We start from the raw sequence: 19,348 nt of genomic DNA, 5'->3' as shown, positions 1-19,348 counted from the left end.
AATCACAAAAATGCGTTTTTTTCTGATTTGAATGATCCCTTAAGCCTTATAATATTTGTGCCAGTTTTTCTCATATTTCTTGCTTAAACTTTATTTACTATGAAATAAATAAATATCCTAAATCTTAAAAAAATTCTCTTATAAAAAATTCATACTGTTTTATTTTGTTCTTCTTACAAGTACTCTTTATTGCTTTCTTTTAAGTTTTTTTTTTGTATTGAATTTTATAATTTCCTTATATGTACTCATACATAAGTATTTATATAATTATGTTAGTGGTTTTCTCAAATATTATCATATATTATCATCTATACTAAAACTACATGTTATGTTATTTGTGTAGAAATATATTTATAAATATGCGTTTCTTTTTTGTACAACGAAAATAAATATATTTTATTGCAAATATTTCGTCATGACTCTATGCATCATATTATTCAATATTATGGTAAGATAGTATATATAATGACTAAAATATGGATACATTGAAATGATCGATGCAATTAAATAAAAAAGATACATACATCATACAAGAACTTGATTTTGGTCGTTCAGTTTGTATGACAGCTATATGATATAGTGTCTGATCCGAATTTTTTTTAGATATTGTAGCGTTGCCTTGTAGAATAATCCATGCCAAATTTTGCAAGCACTTGATTCCGATCACTCAGTTTATACGGGAGCTATATGTTATAATGGTACTACAAGTATATCAGCGGTTCTTGGAGAGAAAAGAACGTGTGCAAAACTTCAGAGTGTGTCTCAAAAACTAAGGTATTAGTGGCGTATATACAGACTGACAGAGAGACGGGTAAACGGACTTGGCTAAATCAACTCAACTCGTCACGCTGATCATTTATAAATATACTTAATAGGGTCTCCAACGTTTTCTTCTGGCTGCTACAAACTTCGTAGCAAATTTAATATACCGTGTTCAAGGTATAAATATATATTTATTTCGAAAACAATATGTGACAAAAATGTTATGTGTGTATTCTTTTAGAAACCTTGTTCGTTTATAATAGTAACAGAAAATTAGACAGCAATTTTGATATTGAAAGTGCTAACTTTGCAAACATCACTTTTAACAACGTTCGTGATTTCTAAACAGGTTGAGCTGGACCTCATAGTGGCTTTAGTTATTTAGTTGTGATTTTAGAGCTGAAATTTCGTCGTCTCCTGGACGCTATGAACAGCTCTACTCTGTTTCACTTCTACTTCTGTTATATAATATTTTATATGTGCTGACTGCTTGTTCGATTCGCTACTCTCCAACTGTTGGTGAATCCCAAACGGCTTATGTAACTGAGGTTTGGCGCATAGTTGCGCGAAACGGATTCTGCTGCATCCTCCCCAGAGTCCATAGCTCAATCCCATTGAACACCTGTGGTCATAAGCGTAGATGAAGTTACGAGTGCGCAAAGTTAACAGCTAAAATGAGGTTATGGCGGCTCTCCAAGAAATATGGGCATATATACCTGCAAAACTTACACAAAATGTGGTGTATTTTAGGAATAAAAAAAAAAACTGCAAAACATAATAGGGGACAAATGTGTTCATATAAAATATTAATTTTTCTTCAAGAGTTTTATAATTTCAAACTAGAGTTATTTTGAATTTATTAAGTTTTTGGAGAAAATTGAATTTTTAAAAATATATTCAATTACATTGTGAAAATTAATAAAATGGACTTTTTCTCACTTTTGGATGCAACTCAAAAGTTTTATTAGTTGAGGAGTTAAGTCACTTCAAACCAAACCATCGCCCTGTAAAAGTTTTTTTGGTTCATTGTATATTTGAGCATATGCTTCGAAAATTTGAAATGATCCGGCAAATAGTGTCAGAGATAAGACTTTTCAACTTATTATTAAGCTCGCAAAAGTTTAGACGCGTTTTAGACAGTTTTTTTTTTACATATTTTTGATGCCATTAGATTTAGCTAGATGCCATCTATAAATATTTGTGTGTATGTTTAAATGTTTTTCTCTTTGTTTACACTTCTAACACTCACTTGTACTCTTAATTACTTTATAAAAAAAAACAATTAATAAATTAGTGTTAATCAAGTCGGTGCATGTACATACCCACATAAATACATACAATTGTGGGTGATATTCTAGCGCGCCTTTGCGAACGCTCACAACTAAGGCAACCGTTTGTTATTAAGTTCATCATGCACTTTTTTGATTATGACCGTACTCTTTTGTGCCATGTTTTTGATTTTACATTTACATTTAAATAAAATACTATTGTTGTTGCTGAACGCTTATAAATTTGAGCATAATTTTGTTCTGATAACACTATGATGCAGTCTCACTGCAATTATCATTCGCTCAGTCTCTCTCGCTTCTACTCGCACGCGATTTTGCCATCAAAACTGCTCAACGCTATGGCAAATGCTTGTAGCGCGCACAGCGGGTAGCGATAGTCCATGGTAAAGACGTCTTCGGAGGTACGCCCGAACTGCATGACTATATAATCGGGATCCGAATCGTGTACGAGTTGGAAATTCTTAACCGATGCTTGTGTGACACGACCGTGAAAATTTAAGACATACGATTGGGTCTCATCATTCCATACGGGTGTCTTGTTGTGCAGCTCAACGATCGTGTCCATGTTCTGGTGTGCAAAAGCAAATACAGAACTTAAGTATGGTTAAAAACCGAACGTGATGAGTTATGAAACTAACCTTAACTTTCCATAAATCCAGTATACCCTGTTGTTTGGGATCGGCCGAGCTGATTTTCACGCGTTGATCTTCCTCCGTCATGCCGGGCAATATCACTGTCATATTGCGTGGACCTTTGAAACCGAGTATATTGGTATCCTACAAATAGAGAACAAGGTATTAAAACATATGTGTAAATCAAATTGGTTAACTCAAATTAATGGTCTATTTAGCGCTACTCCTTTATGATAATACATTTAAGTCGAACCTAACCTTATTTTAGCTGCCTAACAAACATTAGCATATAATGTCAAACCTTCGGAAATGAAAATGCATGAGCCTAAAGAGCTTTTCTAGGTTAATATTATATACAAATACCATATATGGACCATACCATATGGACATAAATAATTATACAACTCCAAGTAAAGCCGCGAAAATACGTTTAGAAAGTTAGATGGATATATTATATTTTAGATAATTTAAGACTTATTAGAGTACCAAAAGTTCGTTTAGAAAGTTTAAATAAGACTTTAATATTCCTATGTTGCATTACTTCGACCGTGGTGGTCATGTGATCTAAGAATCAATGGCTCATGTGTTTATTACTTATTTAGGTTTTATTTGAAAGTCTCCCTAGGACTTCTTTTAACGCTCTTAACAACTTTTTAAAGATTTTAACCGAGTTAGTAAGATTTGTTATTATAAATAGGGTTTTGGGGCAGAAAATCGTTAAAGAACCAATTAAAAACAAACCATTCAAAATTTTTTTCACTTGCTGGACAGAAGTGCTACCGAGGCAACCAATAACTCGATGAAGTTATAAAAAAAATTTCGTCTATAAGCGCTTGAAGCTGAACAGGCGTCAATTGCCGTTTCATTAGTCTTTCGCAAGTCGGCCTGGAACAAGCATACTCTCATTCTTATCACAGTACACTGTAGGTGCCTACTTACATAGATGATCACCGCCAAGTCGAGTCGCGGATTTTCCGTGCTATCCTTGTTGCCATTATCGAACACGGTAAAGGAGGTGCCGAACACATTCGAACGCAACTTGCCACAAAAACCTTCGGCGTTCCGTGACAAGTCCGTAGGATCACAGCTGATAATATAATTGGATGTTTTGCTCTTCTTTCGCTTGCGTCCTGAAAAAAAAATATATAAAAGGCAGTTGGTTGCAAGAGGTCACAAAAAGTAGTGAATATCATCCACCCCTCTTACCGCCCAAGAGAAATATTTTCTTGCCATAATCGCGCTCCAAATGCAAATAATATATTGGAAATAGGCCACGATCCATGCCTTTGCGATCACGCGTTATGCGACACTTGAAGAGCACACCCTGCGATGCTGGCTGCATGACGAACTGTTCGATGTTGCCGACGAGATCACCTTCCGGTTCGCCGCTGGCGTCCGCCGCTGAATTCGTTTGCTGCGCACTGTTCGAATAGTTGGCAGTGTTATTAGCCGAACCGGTGCCGGTCGATTGCGCCGAAGTGCTTCGTGCACCGGTGACCGAATTAGTGGTGGTGTTTGTTTGTGATGCGATGCTATTGGCGATGCTGTGATTCAATGGCATGATGGGTGCAGCTACCTCGATATTTCGATTCGCATAATCATCTTCGTCCAATGTGCTGCTATCCTGATCGTGACTGTATGAACGTTGTTGATGTTGTTGTAATTGCTGTTGTTGGCGTTGCTTTTGTCGTTGTCCATTGTTGCTCACATGATTGACGGGACTACTTTCGTCATCTTCGAGTTCGTGTGAGGAAATCTCTTCGATTAAATCTGTAGGCACAACGGAAGATGTGCGAAGAAATATAATAAAGTAAAATTGGAACTTTCAAAAGTGGAAAACAACAATAACGCCTTTGTATTTCATTTATTTACCGTCCTGATTGATGATGTGTCCTGTCATCTGTGCTGTCCGCGGACGCATATTGTTCGTAAAGCTGACACCATGCTGACGACCATTCGTGCTGGCCGCATTGTTGCTGGAGTTGGCGGTGGTCGCGTTCGTATTCGTAGCTGTGACGCTGGTGGTGTTACTTAATAATTGATCGGGATTGTGTGGCGAACTGATGAATTGCATTGGACCATCGTAGGCATGCAGCTCGCGGCCAGCGGCCGTTGATGTGCGCAGCCCCGACATGGGACGGGTTATTTGTAAGTCACTTGCCTGCACCATGCCAGGCGATGCGCGCTTTTGTCGTATATACGCTTCCATTAGCAGTCGCTGCAACAGATAATGTAAGAAAGTTTATTAATATATGTATAAGAGAAAAAAAGTTAACGAAATACTGTCAAAATGGCAGCCACTGGGACTCGTATGCTTTCGTAATCTACCGTTAGCGCTGTGAGGTCAGGAATTGCAGATATCTATATTTATTTTTTACTTCTGTACAGGCGAACCTTTTTCAACGACAGGATTGAGGTTAGCGTTTTCTCAATTAAATATTGCTTCTGGTAGCTATCAAGATATTATGTGAAGTTATTCAAAGTTTAACTTTTGAGCACTGCTTATGACCTTTGAATACTCTGACAATTAGCTTGGACATGAAGAACTAAGCTATCTAAGGAAAACCCTCAAATTTAAATTTTAAAGTGCTAGTTTAGAGAAGGCGGCGAAAGCCGGCGCAAGTCGGCTGTCGGGTGATTGCCTACGTGAACGATGTAGCTCTCATGGTTGACGGTTTTCAGCTTTTTACGAGTCCAAGCCGCTTAGCGTGACTTTTGATGCATTTGCTTTACAGAAAACTATGGAATGGTACAAAGAGGACAAGCAGGACAAGGAATAATAATAATACTTGAAGAATTAAGCTTTTTTTGTACTGCCACATATTTTTTTCAGTGTATGAGTGCCTATAGCAATTGAACTGTTTCGCTGATTACACATGAAATACAGCTTACCGCGAATTCCAGTTTTGGGGGCAACACAAGTGACTATTCATATACACATATATTTATATATACATATATCACATAAATATGTATGTACACTGGTAGTTGGGTCAAATGCGCTGCAGGTGCAACACAACAAAACAATTAGTGAATGTATCAAAGAATTTGCTATGTAATGCGAAATTGAATCACATCAGAATGCATGCAAAATTAAATGAAAAGTGGTTAAGGCCGGATTTTTTAAATTTAATTTTTGAAAACAATTGCGATATTGTTGTTGCATAAGCATTTTTCTGCACATGACCCGGCATTTGTTAAAGGCTTTCATTTAAATGGGGGTAAATTTCAAGTTCAATGAGGGAAGCTAGCGAGGTTGGCTTGTCACACGCACACACACACGCCCATACACATATACATATATATGTGGAAATATTATATATGCTTGAATTAAAAGTGAACAGTTTAACGCGTCGACATGACAGCTTTCCTATTCTTTTGTTTTTGTGCTCACGATACTCAAATTTACATATATGTAAATATGTTTGTATGTGTAAGTGAATTGCCTTCACTCTGTCTGGTATTCACTGCCATTTTCGCAGTTTTATGTTGTCATTGTTGTTGTTGCGGCAAGTGATAAATTGCAATCGATGTCAATATAAATAATTTTAATTGTTTCGAACATGATTTCTTCATTTACCTATTTTGGTCATATACATAGTTATTCGTGTATATTGCACTTGCGTGTATTGTAAATTAATCCACATATATAGGTATATGCAGGATTTAAAGGATACAACTACTACCTCTGTATCCAAAGATACAATGAACACTGTAATATATATATATCTACAAGCTATAATACCCTTCACATTTAAAAAAGATTCCTTACAAAAACTTTATTTTGATCGGTCAGTTTGTATGGCATCTATATGCTATAGTGGTTCGAAATTGGCGTCTCCGACAAATAAGCAGCTTCTTGGTGAGTAAAGTAAGAACGAACATTTTCAGATCGACATCTCAAAAACTGAGGAACTAGTTCGCATATGGCTAAATCGACTTAGCTCGTCATGCTGATCATTTATATTATATTATATATACACTTTATATGGACTCTGACGTTTCGTTTTGGGTGTTAAAAAAATCGTGACAAATTTAATATACCCTGTACAGAATATAAAAATTGCTCGTTTTGTTGCCATAGCCGTGCGAGGAGCTACACGTCAATCACTACTACTGCGCTTATGTATCGCAGAAACTTTTCAATCTAACCTAATCTCATATACTCTTGAAACCTGTTAGACCGTTTTAACTGGATATGATGAGCTACTGCAGTTCATTGAAAACGAGTGCTATTCGTTCGCCTGGAGAGTACTTTACTTTCCAATTTTGCAGAGATTCGAATAGTTCTTCCAATTATTTCTCACTAAGCCCTGGTTCATATGTATTCTGAACGCTGATTGATTTCAGAAAACATATATATATTTTTAATCGGTTATGAAAAGAAATTAAGTATAGTTTTATCATTGATTTGCAGACAGCAATACATGGATACGATTCTAGTTGGATAGCGATTTGTATCACACAGCCGTTAGAAGGTTGTGAGTTCTACTTACACGAATTTAGGTTATGAATATCTCGGATAGGAATGGCAATAATATTTAGCTTTACATAGGTGTTGTTTATTTTCATTTCGCCAACTCTCCGACCTTAACAAAAGCATTGTTGTGACCAAAAAAAGTATATGAATTTTGAAATTTAATAAACGGGTAAGTAAATCAACACGTCCATCCGATAGTTACCACTGACTTTATAATCGCAATCCATTAAGATTAGAGCTAATATTCGGTTGTAAATTAGCAAAGTGTTAGTCAACCATTAAAGATAAACATTTCAAATGACCAAATGATAGTATGCGCTGAGAGCAGTAACCCAATATATTGAGTGCTTGATTGACATGCGTTGAGGCGTGGGTTCGAACAACAACCGAAGTTGAAATCTAAAAATATAGCATGAGCTGATTGTTGACCTTAAAATATACTAATTGTAAAAAGCTTCGATCAGCTTTTCGGAGATCAGATCTTTAAGTAGAACACTGTGCTATGAAAGGCCAATAGAGGCACGCCGCTAAGTGATGTTCTGTCTCCTTTACCCTGGATGTTAGAGAAGGCATTGGTTACCTTATGGTCTCTATCAACTCTTGTTTCAGACTGTCAGATAACTTTGTAGTGTCTTTCAAGCAGAAGTGGCAGCCATCAAGGTAGCAGCAGATGTACTTCTCCGAAGTGCTGCGGTTTGCTTCCACTTCGATAGCAAAGTTTGAGTTCGCTGAGCTGGGCATCACAACGGACAAGCGTCTCTAGCTGTCCAAGTGGTATGGCTTCACAAGAAATAAGCTTATTTATCTAACCTAACTTATGCTCCACTTTTTGTGGAACAATCACATGGCGGACTTCGCCAAAGGTAACAGAAGCTGTGCCAAGTACGATACGTGCTGGTCAGTACTGAGTACACAGCCGATAAGATTCAAATGTAAACAAAACAAGTAGCAATGGTTAACATTGCTAATGAAATCGAATTCGTCGATTAATTAACGGTTATCAAAAATGATTTATTGATATATGTATGCATACACATAAGTATTTGTGTATGTGTAATGCCGTTAAAAAAAGTAAAAATAGCTGTTTTTATATTTGTAGACTGCACACTCAAAACTTTGTTCTATACCAATCAACAAGCCATATCTCAGTCTGCTCACGTTCTTCATGCTCGTACAGTTGTGTTTACCGCAATTTATTTGCACAAAAGCGGAAATTGTGGGTAGTTTTGCAAAAATCAGTGAGCACAGCGACTTGTTGCTAAATGCCAAATTCAGCTACAACTACATACACCTACTCGTAAACCTCTATAAACACGAGCTATCACCCGTTAAACACGAGCAGCGTATGGAAACGTGCAAACAATGCTGACTCGCCGTCAGCGTTATCGCTTTGTTGTACAAAAACACACGTGATCATCATAATTGCCATACATAATTGAATGATTATTTGAATTATTTCGTTGGATAACTGTTTATTGGGGTTTATGAACTTATAAATCTTTAATTAGGTAGGTCGCGGTAGAGCGGTGGTGGGGAGAGTTTGCCGAAGGCTTGTTGATGTGTATAATATTTTCGTGTAATCAGAGATACCGTAATGCGCGGTATTGCATAATTAATTTGCATAAAATGCCTTGGGTGGTACGTGTACTTGTATCTTGCTTTGCCTTTGAAAACCCATAGAGAGGGAGCCAAAGAAAGAGTGCAATGAAATCGCTGTTGAAATTGGATTACTTGTCGGAAGTTAGTCCAAGGTTCTCGATAAAAAGTGGAATATGAAGATCCACAGCTATGGGTCTCTTCTATAAATGCAAGGGTAATAACGGTACGCTATTTACGATAAAATTTCTACAGTGATAGATGGACTTTTCGAATTCTTTAGAACGTGCTGAACAATCACTGCGCTAAAACAGATTGGTTTCTAAATGTTAAGATGAAATTTTAAGATGGAATTCTGAGCTTCGGACTTGGTATCGCCCCAACAACTTGAAATTAAGGATTCAGAGTTAAATTTTTTGGTCACCCCTGCTCTGCTGTACAAAAGTCATATTAGAATTTGGGGTTAGCAGGTTGATGACGCTTCCGCCCGCAGGTTGTTGTACAATTGACATTGAATTTTCAATTTTAGCATTGCTGCTAAGCGCAACAAAGGTCACTACGTCTAGAGTGGGACGCGCGGGTACAGTGCGCATGCTTATTGGTACTAATTCATGTTAAATGTGTGATCTTGGTGGTCGAACCTTCGACGCTTGATTGCGCAGTGCAGCGCACAGCGAAATTATTCACAATTATTGTTTCATTTACAAGCGCTTTAGTTTTAGCAAATCCAATGCTGTTAACCTCGGTACAATTTGTGGGTCGATTGGTGTTGTTTTTGTTAGTAGGTGACAAGATAGTTTGTGGGAAACTTTGCAGCGATCAGTGCAGTTTTTGGTGCTAAACGAGCACAACGAATACGTCGCGAAATCACAGCGTGTGAAAATAATAAAAATATTGCAATAAATATTTTATATAATAAACATAACAATAAAGCAAAAAATCTTTAAAAAGTAGCGAAGTGAAAAACAAGAATTTGTCATAAACTTTTATTAACAATTTTATAAAGATACCGTTTGATGGTGGCGAAGCAAAATAGCTCATAAATTATAATCGATTGAAATATTGCGAATACATAAACTTTGCGTAAAGCGCAACGAAGTTGATAAGTCAACTTCAGCTAATCTGTGGCTACGATAAGCCTAAGCGCTCAGGTAAAAACTTGAAAATTCAAAACTTAAAGAAATGAATAAATTCGTAGTGAAGGCATAGGTAATGTGCGATTAAGTGGACAGCAGGCATAGTGTACGCGCGACGCAATTTCTAGTGAAAAACGCTGCGTCAAGAACAAGGACCTTAACGCCTTTGAAAACAGTATAGACGCGTAAATTAAAGTGAAGAGTTTTTGCAACGCGCAACGATGTTTTCGCTAACAAAACTCTGCGCGCTCTGCGCTGTATTAAGCATTTTCGCTGGGCTGCCGCGCGCCGCTCAGTGTGATTCCTCCTACTACGAAAAGTATTACACAGCGCGCCGCTTCATACCACTCAAGCGCAACTCGCTGATACCATATAACTTTAGCGTTTCGCTTAACGAGCAACCGATTGCCAGCTATGAACTAGTCGCTATGGTTGGCGATGTCAAACAGCTGGGTGTTTGGCGTGCCGACAAGGCGATCCTATTGAATCGCACACAGGATCATCGCGTGTGGACGGCCAGCGTTGCGTTGCCGGTGAATACTACCATCAATTATCGCTACTTCATTGCGGCCATAGACAATGCGACTGGTGTGGTGCAGGTGCGCCGCTGGGAATCACATATCAATGCGCGCAGCTTTCAAGTGGGCACTGTTTCGGGGAATCGCAGCGACATATGCGGTTGGATTGATCCGGAGCAACGTGAGCTGCAACGCGGTTGGCTGAATGCCGGTAATATTGTACAATTCAAGTTGTTTCGCAATCCTTTGCATGTGAATGAGTCGAGTGTGGGTAATGAGGAGTTGCGTTTTAAGTTGCAGCCGGTCGAGCCGAGTCGCTTATCCGCTATATTGCCCTCGGCGAAGGCGCACACAGAGTATGTGCGTATGGTGTACGGTGACAGTTACTTGCGTACGCAACCGGAGTTTGGTGTGCCCTACAAGTCCAACGATATATTGATATTTCAGACGACAGTATCGCAGCTGGATAATGTGGCCTATCTGTTGAAGCTGTATGCGACACAGAATGATAATGAGCTCGTGCGCTTGATAGGCTATCAGTATATATATCCGGAGTTCTTGAAAGGTACAGAAGGTCGTTTCACCATCAATCTCTTATCGCCAGTATGGCTGAATGCTATCGCCAGTTTGGACATACAGTATTTGGTGATTAAACCATTGCCGAACTCCACTATCGATTTCCACACTTCTTTTGTGGAATACTGGCGCAGCAATTGGACGGCATTGGATGCGGGACATCGTGGTTTGGGTAAAAGTCTGAAGCAGGCAACTAATGCGCCAGCAATAATTGAGAATACTGTGGCGTCTATGAAGGCCTCCGCGGAGCTGGGCGCTGACTTGGTCGAGTTTGATGTGATGTTAACTAGCGATTTGGTGCCAGTAATTTACCACGACTACTATATCTATGTCTGTATGGATTCCAAGACGCCCACAAGCAAAGCTGATCTCACAGAAGTACTAATCAAGGATATTACCTATGAACAGCTTAAGAATTTGAAAACCTATCAGGTGGTGGGCAATAAGATCATCGAGTATCCGGCACACAATAATGTAGAGCAAGAGGATCAACGACTCTTCCCATTGTTCGAAGATTTTCTCACCAAAGTGAATAAGTCGGTGGGCTTTGACATTGAAATTAAATGGCCGCAGTTAACATTGAATGGTGCGCTCGAAAGCATACAAACTATCGATAAGAATACCTATGTGGACCGCATATTGGATGTGATGTTGCGGCATGGTTGTGGCCGCCTGAGTTTCTTCACAAGTTTCGATGCCGACATTTGTACGCTGCTGCGTTACAAACAGAATATATATCCGGTCATGTTTCTCTCATCCACTATTCTCGGCGTTTATGCTGATCCACGCGCGGACACGCTCTACGACACTATTAATAATGCGCAAGCTTTCGACTTGGCTGGCATTGTGCCGAATGCCGTACATATAAAGAGCAATCCCAAATGGATTGAAATAGCGGCAAGGCAGGGTAAAAAGATCTTCCTATGGGGTGATGCGCTCAAGAATACCGATTCGATTGAATGGTTCAAGGCGCAAGGTCCAACTGGTGTAATTTATGATCGTCTGGACTTATGGTTACCAGCGAATAAGCGAAGCGCTTTCGAGTTGGAAGATGATTTGCCCGATTTTTTCCGATTGCAATGTTCGCCACACCAGCAAAAACCTGTGAATTCAACGATCGAGAGTATACTTAGTAATGTGAATTTGTTGTAGATGTTTTGCCTAGTGTTAATTTGTTTGTAGATTTATTGTTTTACAACAAGTAAAGCTTGTGTCGAATGTTCCTTATTTTCTTGCGTGAAAATGGTTTGCGTTTTATTTTGTGATTGCGGAAAAGATTATAACAAATATTAGTGCTTTGGCTCAATTTTCTGGCGAAAGGGACTGGTTGTATTAGGGAACTTTGGTAATCTAACGGTAAGTAATAACCAAAAAATGAGGCCTTCTCATTAGTACTATTCATTCATTTATTTGGGTAATAACAGTGTATGTAAGAACTGTGTCTTTAGTGAGCTGAAATGTGTTAAAATGGTGTGCAAAGATTCTGGTGCCGATATAAGTTTGGTGGCTGAGGTCGCCCAACGATAGTTTAGTGCTTGAAATTGACAGTAAAACTTAATTGCATAATATCTAGAAGCAATTCGCTCAGAGCGGATTTTAGAAAAAACTTAGTAGAAATCGAAAAATGCGGCAGCTGGCTAAACGAAAGGGAGTTTTCAACTTCAAGAATGATAAAGTTAAGGTCTATTTCGAGAATTGTTGATAGCCAAAATATTTTCGATTTCTCACAAGAAAAATCGAGTTTCAGCAAAGCAAGTTTAGGTAACTCCACGCACATACATAGTTATCACGGGGACGCTGCTTGTCTAATTTTATTTAAAGTGAGCATTATTGGACGTCAGATGTCACAGATGTCAACCGTTGCGAGTGAGTAGTTGAAAAATAAAAATATTTACATAAAATTTTCGTAAGAAAACAAAAAAAAAATAAATAAAATTTTTTACTTTTCCCACCTCAACAGCGGATTCTCGCTTATCCAAGGCACTTTGGAAAAAAGAATGTCGGAAAGTTCAGTTGGACAATTGCAACTTACCGTCGAAATGGCTGGCGCACGAATCGCCGAACACGAACTGGTCGGTGTGACAGGCAATAAGAAAACGCTTGGCAGCTGGTCGATACAAGGAGCGCTGCTACTTAAACGCTGCGCTGACGACTACAATGTGTGGACTGCGAATATAACGGTACCGTTAAATAAATGGATACGTTATCGCTACTTCATCGGTGTGTTGGATGAGAAGACACAAACCGTACAATTGCGTCGTTGGGAAGTTGGCGAGCGTGCACGCGAATTATGCTTAACGCAAGCGTTTGCACAAACCGCTGATCATTTCGGTTTCATAACACCGGGAAGACCGAAATTGCGGCGCGCATGGCTCAATGTCGGCAGCATCGTGTTGTTCAAATTGTTCGGCGAGGCGTTGCAGTGTAATGCGCAGGATCAGCTTGTTGAGGCGGGCGAAGTAATGCAGTTGAAAATAGAACCGTTAGACGCGGTAAACCTTCAAGCGATAGCAACATCCGCACGCGCAGAAATTTTTTACACCACTTTACAATATGGCTACAGTAAGCTGAAGAATCAGCCAGATTTTGGCATAGAATACAATGCAAGAGCACTAATCTATCAGATATATATGTTGAATCGGAAAACAGTTGGTTTCTTAGTGAAGTTATTTGCATTCAATGGTGCCAACAAATGTGTACGTCTCTTAGCGCAAAGCTATTTGCCACCCGAAGCGCTCGAGGAGAGCGAAGGTGTATTAGATGTGACATTGCTTTCACCCGACGCCACGGAGGAGCTGGCGAAATTGGAAATACAATATTTGATAATAAATCCCACACCGAATTGGCAAGTGAAGTTAAACGCCACATTCACACAGTATTGGCCCGATCACTGGAAGGGCTTGCTGATTGGACATCGCGGTCTGGGACGTAGTTTTGTGGAGCATAATGCAGCGCTAACGCCACTAGAGAACACAATCAGCTCCATGAAGCGCGCATTTGAGATCGGCGCTGATATGGTGGAGTTCGATGTGATGCTCACTAAAGATTTAGTACCCATAATATATCATGATTTCTATGTAATGATGTGTCCAAACTCGTCGATAATACCTAGCAGCGCGAGTGATATTGTCTCCGTGCCCATTGTCTGCTTGACTTACGCCGAATTGCAGGCTATGCAGACATACAAAGTGGTCGGTGATAATTTGATTATTTGTCCTGCACCGGAAACAGTAAGCGATGCAGATGAGCGACTCTTTCCGACATTGCAAGATCTCTTCGAGAAAACCAACAAAATGCTCGGTTTTAATATCGAAATTAAGTGGCCGCAAGATCTGTACGCCGGCGGTTCACAGTGTCTACAACATATGGACAAGAATAAGTATATGGATGTCATACTCAATGTGGTAAAGCAGTTGAGTTGGGGACGCGTCTGCATCTTCTCATCCTTCGATGCCGACATATGCATTATGTTGCGTTATAAGCAAAATATCTATCCGATTTTGCTGTTGCTCGAGTCGGAACCGTTGCTATTTACCGATCCACGTACGCATTGCGTGCAACCGGGTATAAATACGGCAAAAGCATTCGATCTCAATGGTATTGCGACCAATGCTAGCCTGCTGCGCAAACATCCGAATGCACTGGCGATGGCAGAACGTCAAAATAAGTGGGTCGTTTTGTGGGGTAATCATCTGGCCGATTGCGCTACAATAGATTTGTATCGTGCAGAAGGTGTTAACGCTTTGATTTGTGATCGTCTTGATCTGTTGTTGGCATGCAATAAGCGTAGTATTTTTGGTACAGATGAACAGCTGAAGAAACTTTTTGAGCTGCAGCGCAGTTGTGGTTGCCGTTGAATGTAATTTAATATTTTTTGTTATTTTTTCAATTTTAAATATTTCAACATACAGTCGGAGTACTTACAGCAAAAACATGTAACGAATAAAGAAAAAAATAGAAAATAAGCTAGAAATGGCAAAAGAAAACAGTTTTTTGAGTTTTTATTTTTGCATAGTTCGGTAGTAAACTTAGTCGGCTGACTGCTTGAGTATGCGAGAAGGAATCTGATATCAATTGGCTGTGAGAATTTTTCCTAAGTTAGAAGTACGGTTCTTGCAAAGCGCTTCGTATTTCCAAGAAAGTCATTTAGTCAGAACATCATGTTGGCGGATTTTTTGGATTTTTCTTACAGCTCACGAGCTGACGCAAACTAGAAGTAAAATAGAACAAAGCTCTACGTTTTGGTTCTACTATGGTTTAACTTATCGATCGACAACTGACTTTAAACTTACAACCCATGGTTTTCAGTGTCTATTTCCAGTCTTAGGGTTCTCCAGGAGTTATATTTTCTCGCCATTGACTAATACGGTTTCGCACAACGCTACCTCAGTGGCGCCGTACAATGTATACCGAAGACGTTGTTGCAAAATATCGAAAAATACCCGAATGTGTTCATACGCCATAACGCGCAACCGTAGGCGTCTTCTGATGGGCGCATTATCTTGCATCGTGAACTATAATCTAAGCCGAGTTTTAGAGAAGTTTACATAAGTAGAGTAGGTGCTCCAGCGTTTCTCTCAAGCCTTCTTCCCGGCACTTTCTACATATATCATTGTTAGGAATGCCCATACGGCTCGCACGTTACGTTAGTAAGTTGTAACCTGTGACTAGGTCAGCAACCGTTCTGCAGTCTTTTCGAGACCGTGTGAGTAGAAAGTTTTCGTTTTTTTCTTTCCGAAACGCCCTTGTAGCAAAGACTTCTGCCTGGAAGATACTGCAATATACCGACAGCTTGATCCACCGTAACCACGGCGGCCACTTGACCGAAGTCATTTTTGAAACATAATGAGCAATCCTTTTTTCTGTCGAAATATAATTTAAGACTTTGCCGTTTTTTTTATGACTAACGATCATCCAAAAATATAATAATTTTGCTAGTATTACTTATATTATCTTTCTCTCAGCTACTTTCACACTCAAAGCAATTCAAATTAGTGCTCGAGTATAAAATCCCATATGGGCGTTTTTACAGATAAGACATGAATGTTGTCAAATTTTTTTTATTCCAAAAGAAAATGTAACAAAAGTTACATAAATTGTACGAATATATTTCCAAATTTCTGTATATGTGTTAATAAAAGTAAACGTAACGTTTTTGTCAATTTAAAACATTTCCAAAGTACCAAAACCATGTCGGAAGATACAGCGATTGTGCACTTTAAAGTGAATTTGACGGGCACACGGATTGCGCCCTACGAAGTAGTCGGCGTGATGGGCAATCAGAAGGCGCTCGGCGAATGGAATGTGCAATTGGCGCCACGTTTAGAACGCTCCGTGGATGACTATAGCGAATGGACGGCGGTAGTTGAGCTTTCGTTGGAGAAATTCTTACGCTATCGTTATTTTATCGCCGCGGTGGACAAAGCCACACAGATTGTACAAGCGCGACGCTGGGAGATACAAGAGCGTGCGCGCGAAATCAAACTCATGTGTAAGGAAGTGGAATGCGTTGATCGCTTCGGTTGCATTTGTCCCAATAAACTGAAAGTGCGCAAAGCTTGGCTTAACACCGGACATGTAGTGCTCTTTAAGTTGTTCTTCAATGCGTTGGAATTCAAAGAGAATTTACCAATAGTGCCGGAAGAAGAGATACGACTGAAGCTGGAGCCTGTTAATCCGGAGTTAATGCTACCTATATTGCCGTCGGCGCGCGCATATGCGCAATACTCGAATATGCTTTATGGTGGCAGTCAAATGAAGGAGCAGCCCGATTTGGGTGTCGTCTATAATAATAATACATTAATGTTTCAAGTGCTGATGGTGGACAAAGCGATGGTCGGCTATTTGCTGAAGTTGTATTTGTCCAATGAATCGACGGGTTGCGTACAGCTGTTGGGTCAAATGTATATACCACCCGCGGCCTTAAACACCAGCGAGGGTCTGTTGACAGTCAGTTTCGCTAGTATTACTAATGGCATGGAGGTGGCACGTTTGAAATTAAAATATTTAGTTATAAATGCTATGACGGATTGGCAGGTGAAGTTGAATACAACCTTCTTGCAGTATTGGCCGCGTCGCTGGAAGGGTCTTGACATCGGACATCGTGGCATCGGGCGCAGTTTCATTGCCGATAATCCAGCACCCATACTTGAGAACACGTTGCACTCAATGCAGGAGGCATACAAGGCGGGCGCTGATATGGTCGAGTTTGATGTGATGCTGACAAGAGATTTAGTGCCCATCATCTATCACGATTTCGAGCTGTTTGTTTGTATGACTGTTGATAATAAACCGCTTACCAAAGCGGATCTGTGCACGAAATCCGTTAAAGATTTCACCTATGAAGAGCTGCAGCATTTGGTCACTTATCGCATTATAAATGAGCGCATCATAGAATATCCGGCGCCGTGTAGTGTTTGCAATTCCGCTGAGCGTCTATTTCCAACTTTGACGGAGTTTTTCACCACCACAAATCGTTTTCTCGGCTGTAATATGGAAATCAAATGGCCGCAAGCTTATTACGCCGGCGGTATTGAGAGCGTACAGACTATCGATAAAAATCAGTATGTGGACGCCATATTGTGCGTGGTAAAAGACGTTAGTTGGGGTCGTTTGTGCTGCTTTAGTTCCTTCGATGCGGATATTTGTATTATGTTGCGTTTCAAACAAAATATTTATCCCGTCTTCTTTACGGTTTCGCATAATGTGCCAGAGTTTTTGGATCCGCGCACGCACTGTCTACATCCGGCGGTTAATACTGCACAGGCGTTTGACCTGAATGGCATTGCGCCGGCTGCGAGCATCTTTGAAAGTCACCCGGACGCTGTAACGCTGGCTAATCGACAGAAGAAGTGGGTTATGCTGTGGGGTGACAAGCTGTGCGATCGCAACGCTATCGAGTGGTACAAGAAACAGGGTGTGCATGGTTTAATCTATGATCGCATCGAGTCGATTGTGCCCGCCGATAAACGAAACGTGTTCGAAAAGGACGTACGTCTGCAGAAACTCTTCAAATTACAGTTGAGTTGCGGTTGTCGTTGAAAATTCTTGTGTCAAATGCTTTATTAATATTTTATTTGTAGAATTGTGTGCTATGTAAATTTATTAGTGAATTTAGTAATAGGTTAGAAATTTATCAAATAAACATTAAAGACAAGACTTTTGTAGTAGTCTTTTAAAGATACACATTTTCAATGCTTGATAGAAGAAAACTCCGCAAGTAAATTTAAAAGTGTATAAAATCTTGTAGAACTTCATCAAAATTGCCAAAGTTCCCAGATTATAATTGATTTTAAAATTTAAAGATATCAGTTTCGCGTGATTAAATATTTTTTGAAATATTTTTGTCTGAGTAACCGAAGAGTTTATTTTATTCAAACATGGTGCATAGAAGCAACTTAGCGAGCTACGGCTAAACTAATAACCTGAAATGCAACACTGTTCTGTTAAAAGTCTCGTAATCCAGCTCATTGTATCGGACTATGTATGTATCAATCAGCCGGTTTAGAACCTTATTTGGTTGAATTTATAACAAAGAAAATCAGGTTTGAGGTTTAGATCTCATTTCCACTCACCTACATTTGGCTCTCCACAAAAAATTGCTCGGTAATATGAGGCTTGCTTGTTTACGACCTTGAAAGAGATACTGATACAAGGGCAAATGATCTTCGTTGGTTAAATTTATAACAAAAACATCAGTATTTTTAGCTCTTCACAAAAAAAAGCTCGGCAATACGAGGCTTACTTTCTTTTGGCTTTGTAATAGTTAGTTATATTGTAGCGATACAGTAGCAGTAGAAGTAATTGAGATAATTTTTTGTTAAAAAACGTAATTAAATTATTAAAATGCCGTTGTTATTGTTGTAGTAGCAGCATAAAATAATACTTTAAATGGTTTGAAAATGACGCGGGGTGATAATTGTTTCGGGTAGCTGCAAATAGTTAGAATTGTATACAAATACGTGTGTACGTATATATGTATATGCATGTGTATTATATATAAATATGAATTTCAAATCAAACATATATAGACACAAAAAAATTAGCTTTGTCTCTGACAATGCTGCTGGAATGTGTCTGATATTGCTGGCAAAAAAAAAATATTATATATATATTTGACAAACAAAACAAAAAGTTGGTATGCGCAGTTTTTTGTCTTTTGTACATAGCGTTTTTTTTCGCAAAAACACAAACGAACGTTCACAAATATATGTATGCAAATATTTATATGCGCACTCAAATAAGTGGAGGCTGTCAAAAGCGTTGAAAATTGTGAAATTTTTTTGAACAGAAAAATTTGCAAGTCTTGCACGCTTTTAAACAACAAAAGCAACAAAAATCTATAACAAAAGCAACAAAA

General features: G+C 39.1%; 4 protein-coding genes across 5 annotated transcripts in view; 3 read left to right on the top strand and 1 right to left on the bottom strand.

The window, feature by feature from the left end:
• Nucleotides 1–933: 933 nt before the first annotated feature.
• The window catches only part of ktub (Tub domain-containing protein ktub), an 82,764-nt gene continuing 64,349 nt past the window's right edge, over nt 934–19,348 (bottom strand). The window contains exons 3-8 of one of the 2 annotated variants that reach the window (XR_011396155.1): nt 4,556–4,901; nt 3,890–4,453; nt 3,623–3,813; nt 2,690–2,827; nt 2,085–2,619; nt 934–1,478 (exon numbers count right to left, since the gene is read on the bottom strand). Coding sequence is in view for 1 of the 2 variants with exons in the window: in XM_036374803.2 (XP_036230696.2) it covers nt 2,350–2,619; nt 2,690–2,827; nt 3,623–3,813; nt 3,890–4,453; nt 4,556–4,901 (1,509 nt within the window). In the remaining variant the exon portion in view is untranslated. Of the gene's footprint in view, nt 2,620–2,689; nt 2,828–3,622; nt 3,814–3,889; nt 4,454–4,555; nt 4,902–19,348 lie in introns of both variants that reach the window. The other variant, XM_036374803.2, reaches the window with a different exon arrangement.
• Nucleotides 9,522–12,232, top strand: LOC106626863 (glycerophosphocholine phosphodiesterase GPCPD1). The gene has a single exon (XM_014246737.3). The coding sequence runs from the start codon at nt 10,117–10,119 to the stop codon at nt 12,139–12,141; it is 2,025 nt and encodes a 674-aa protein (XP_014102212.2). The 5' UTR covers nt 9,522–10,116; the 3' UTR covers nt 12,142–12,232.
• Nucleotides 12,847–14,975, top strand: LOC106626864 (putative glycerophosphocholine phosphodiesterase GPCPD1 homolog 2). The gene has a single exon (XM_014246738.3). It carries the CDS (start codon nt 12,987–12,989, stop codon nt 14,844–14,846), a length of 1,860 nt encoding a protein of 619 aa, XP_014102213.2. The 5' UTR covers nt 12,847–12,986; the 3' UTR covers nt 14,847–14,975.
• Nucleotides 16,007–18,147, top strand: LOC106626866 (putative glycerophosphocholine phosphodiesterase GPCPD1 homolog 2). Its single transcript, XM_014246739.3, has one exon. The coding sequence runs from the start codon at nt 16,033–16,035 to the stop codon at nt 18,028–18,030; it is 1,998 nt and encodes a 665-aa protein (XP_014102214.3). The 5' UTR covers nt 16,007–16,032; the 3' UTR covers nt 18,031–18,147.

Source organism: Bactrocera oleae, chromosome 4 (genome assembly GCF_042242935.1).
Source record: "Bactrocera oleae isolate idBacOlea1 chromosome 4, idBacOlea1, whole genome shotgun sequence".
NCBI lineage: Eukaryota > Metazoa > Arthropoda > Insecta > Diptera > Tephritidae > Bactrocera > Bactrocera oleae.
Note: the sequence above shows the minus strand (reverse complement) of the source record. Positions and strands in the feature narration are given on the sequence as shown.

What these genes read in the sequence shown, in the direction of transcription:
- LOC106626863 (XM_014246737.3), top strand. Translation starts at nt 10,117, where the DNA reads ATGTTTTCGCTAACAAAACTCTGCGCGCTCTGCGCTGTATTAAGCATT.
- LOC106626864 (XM_014246738.3), top strand. Translation starts at nt 12,987, where the DNA reads ATGTCGGAAAGTTCAGTTGGACAATTGCAACTTACCGTCGAAATGGCT.
- LOC106626866 (XM_014246739.3), top strand. Translation starts at nt 16,033, where the DNA reads ATGTTGTCAAATTTTTTTTATTCCAAAAGAAAATGTAACAAAAGTTAC.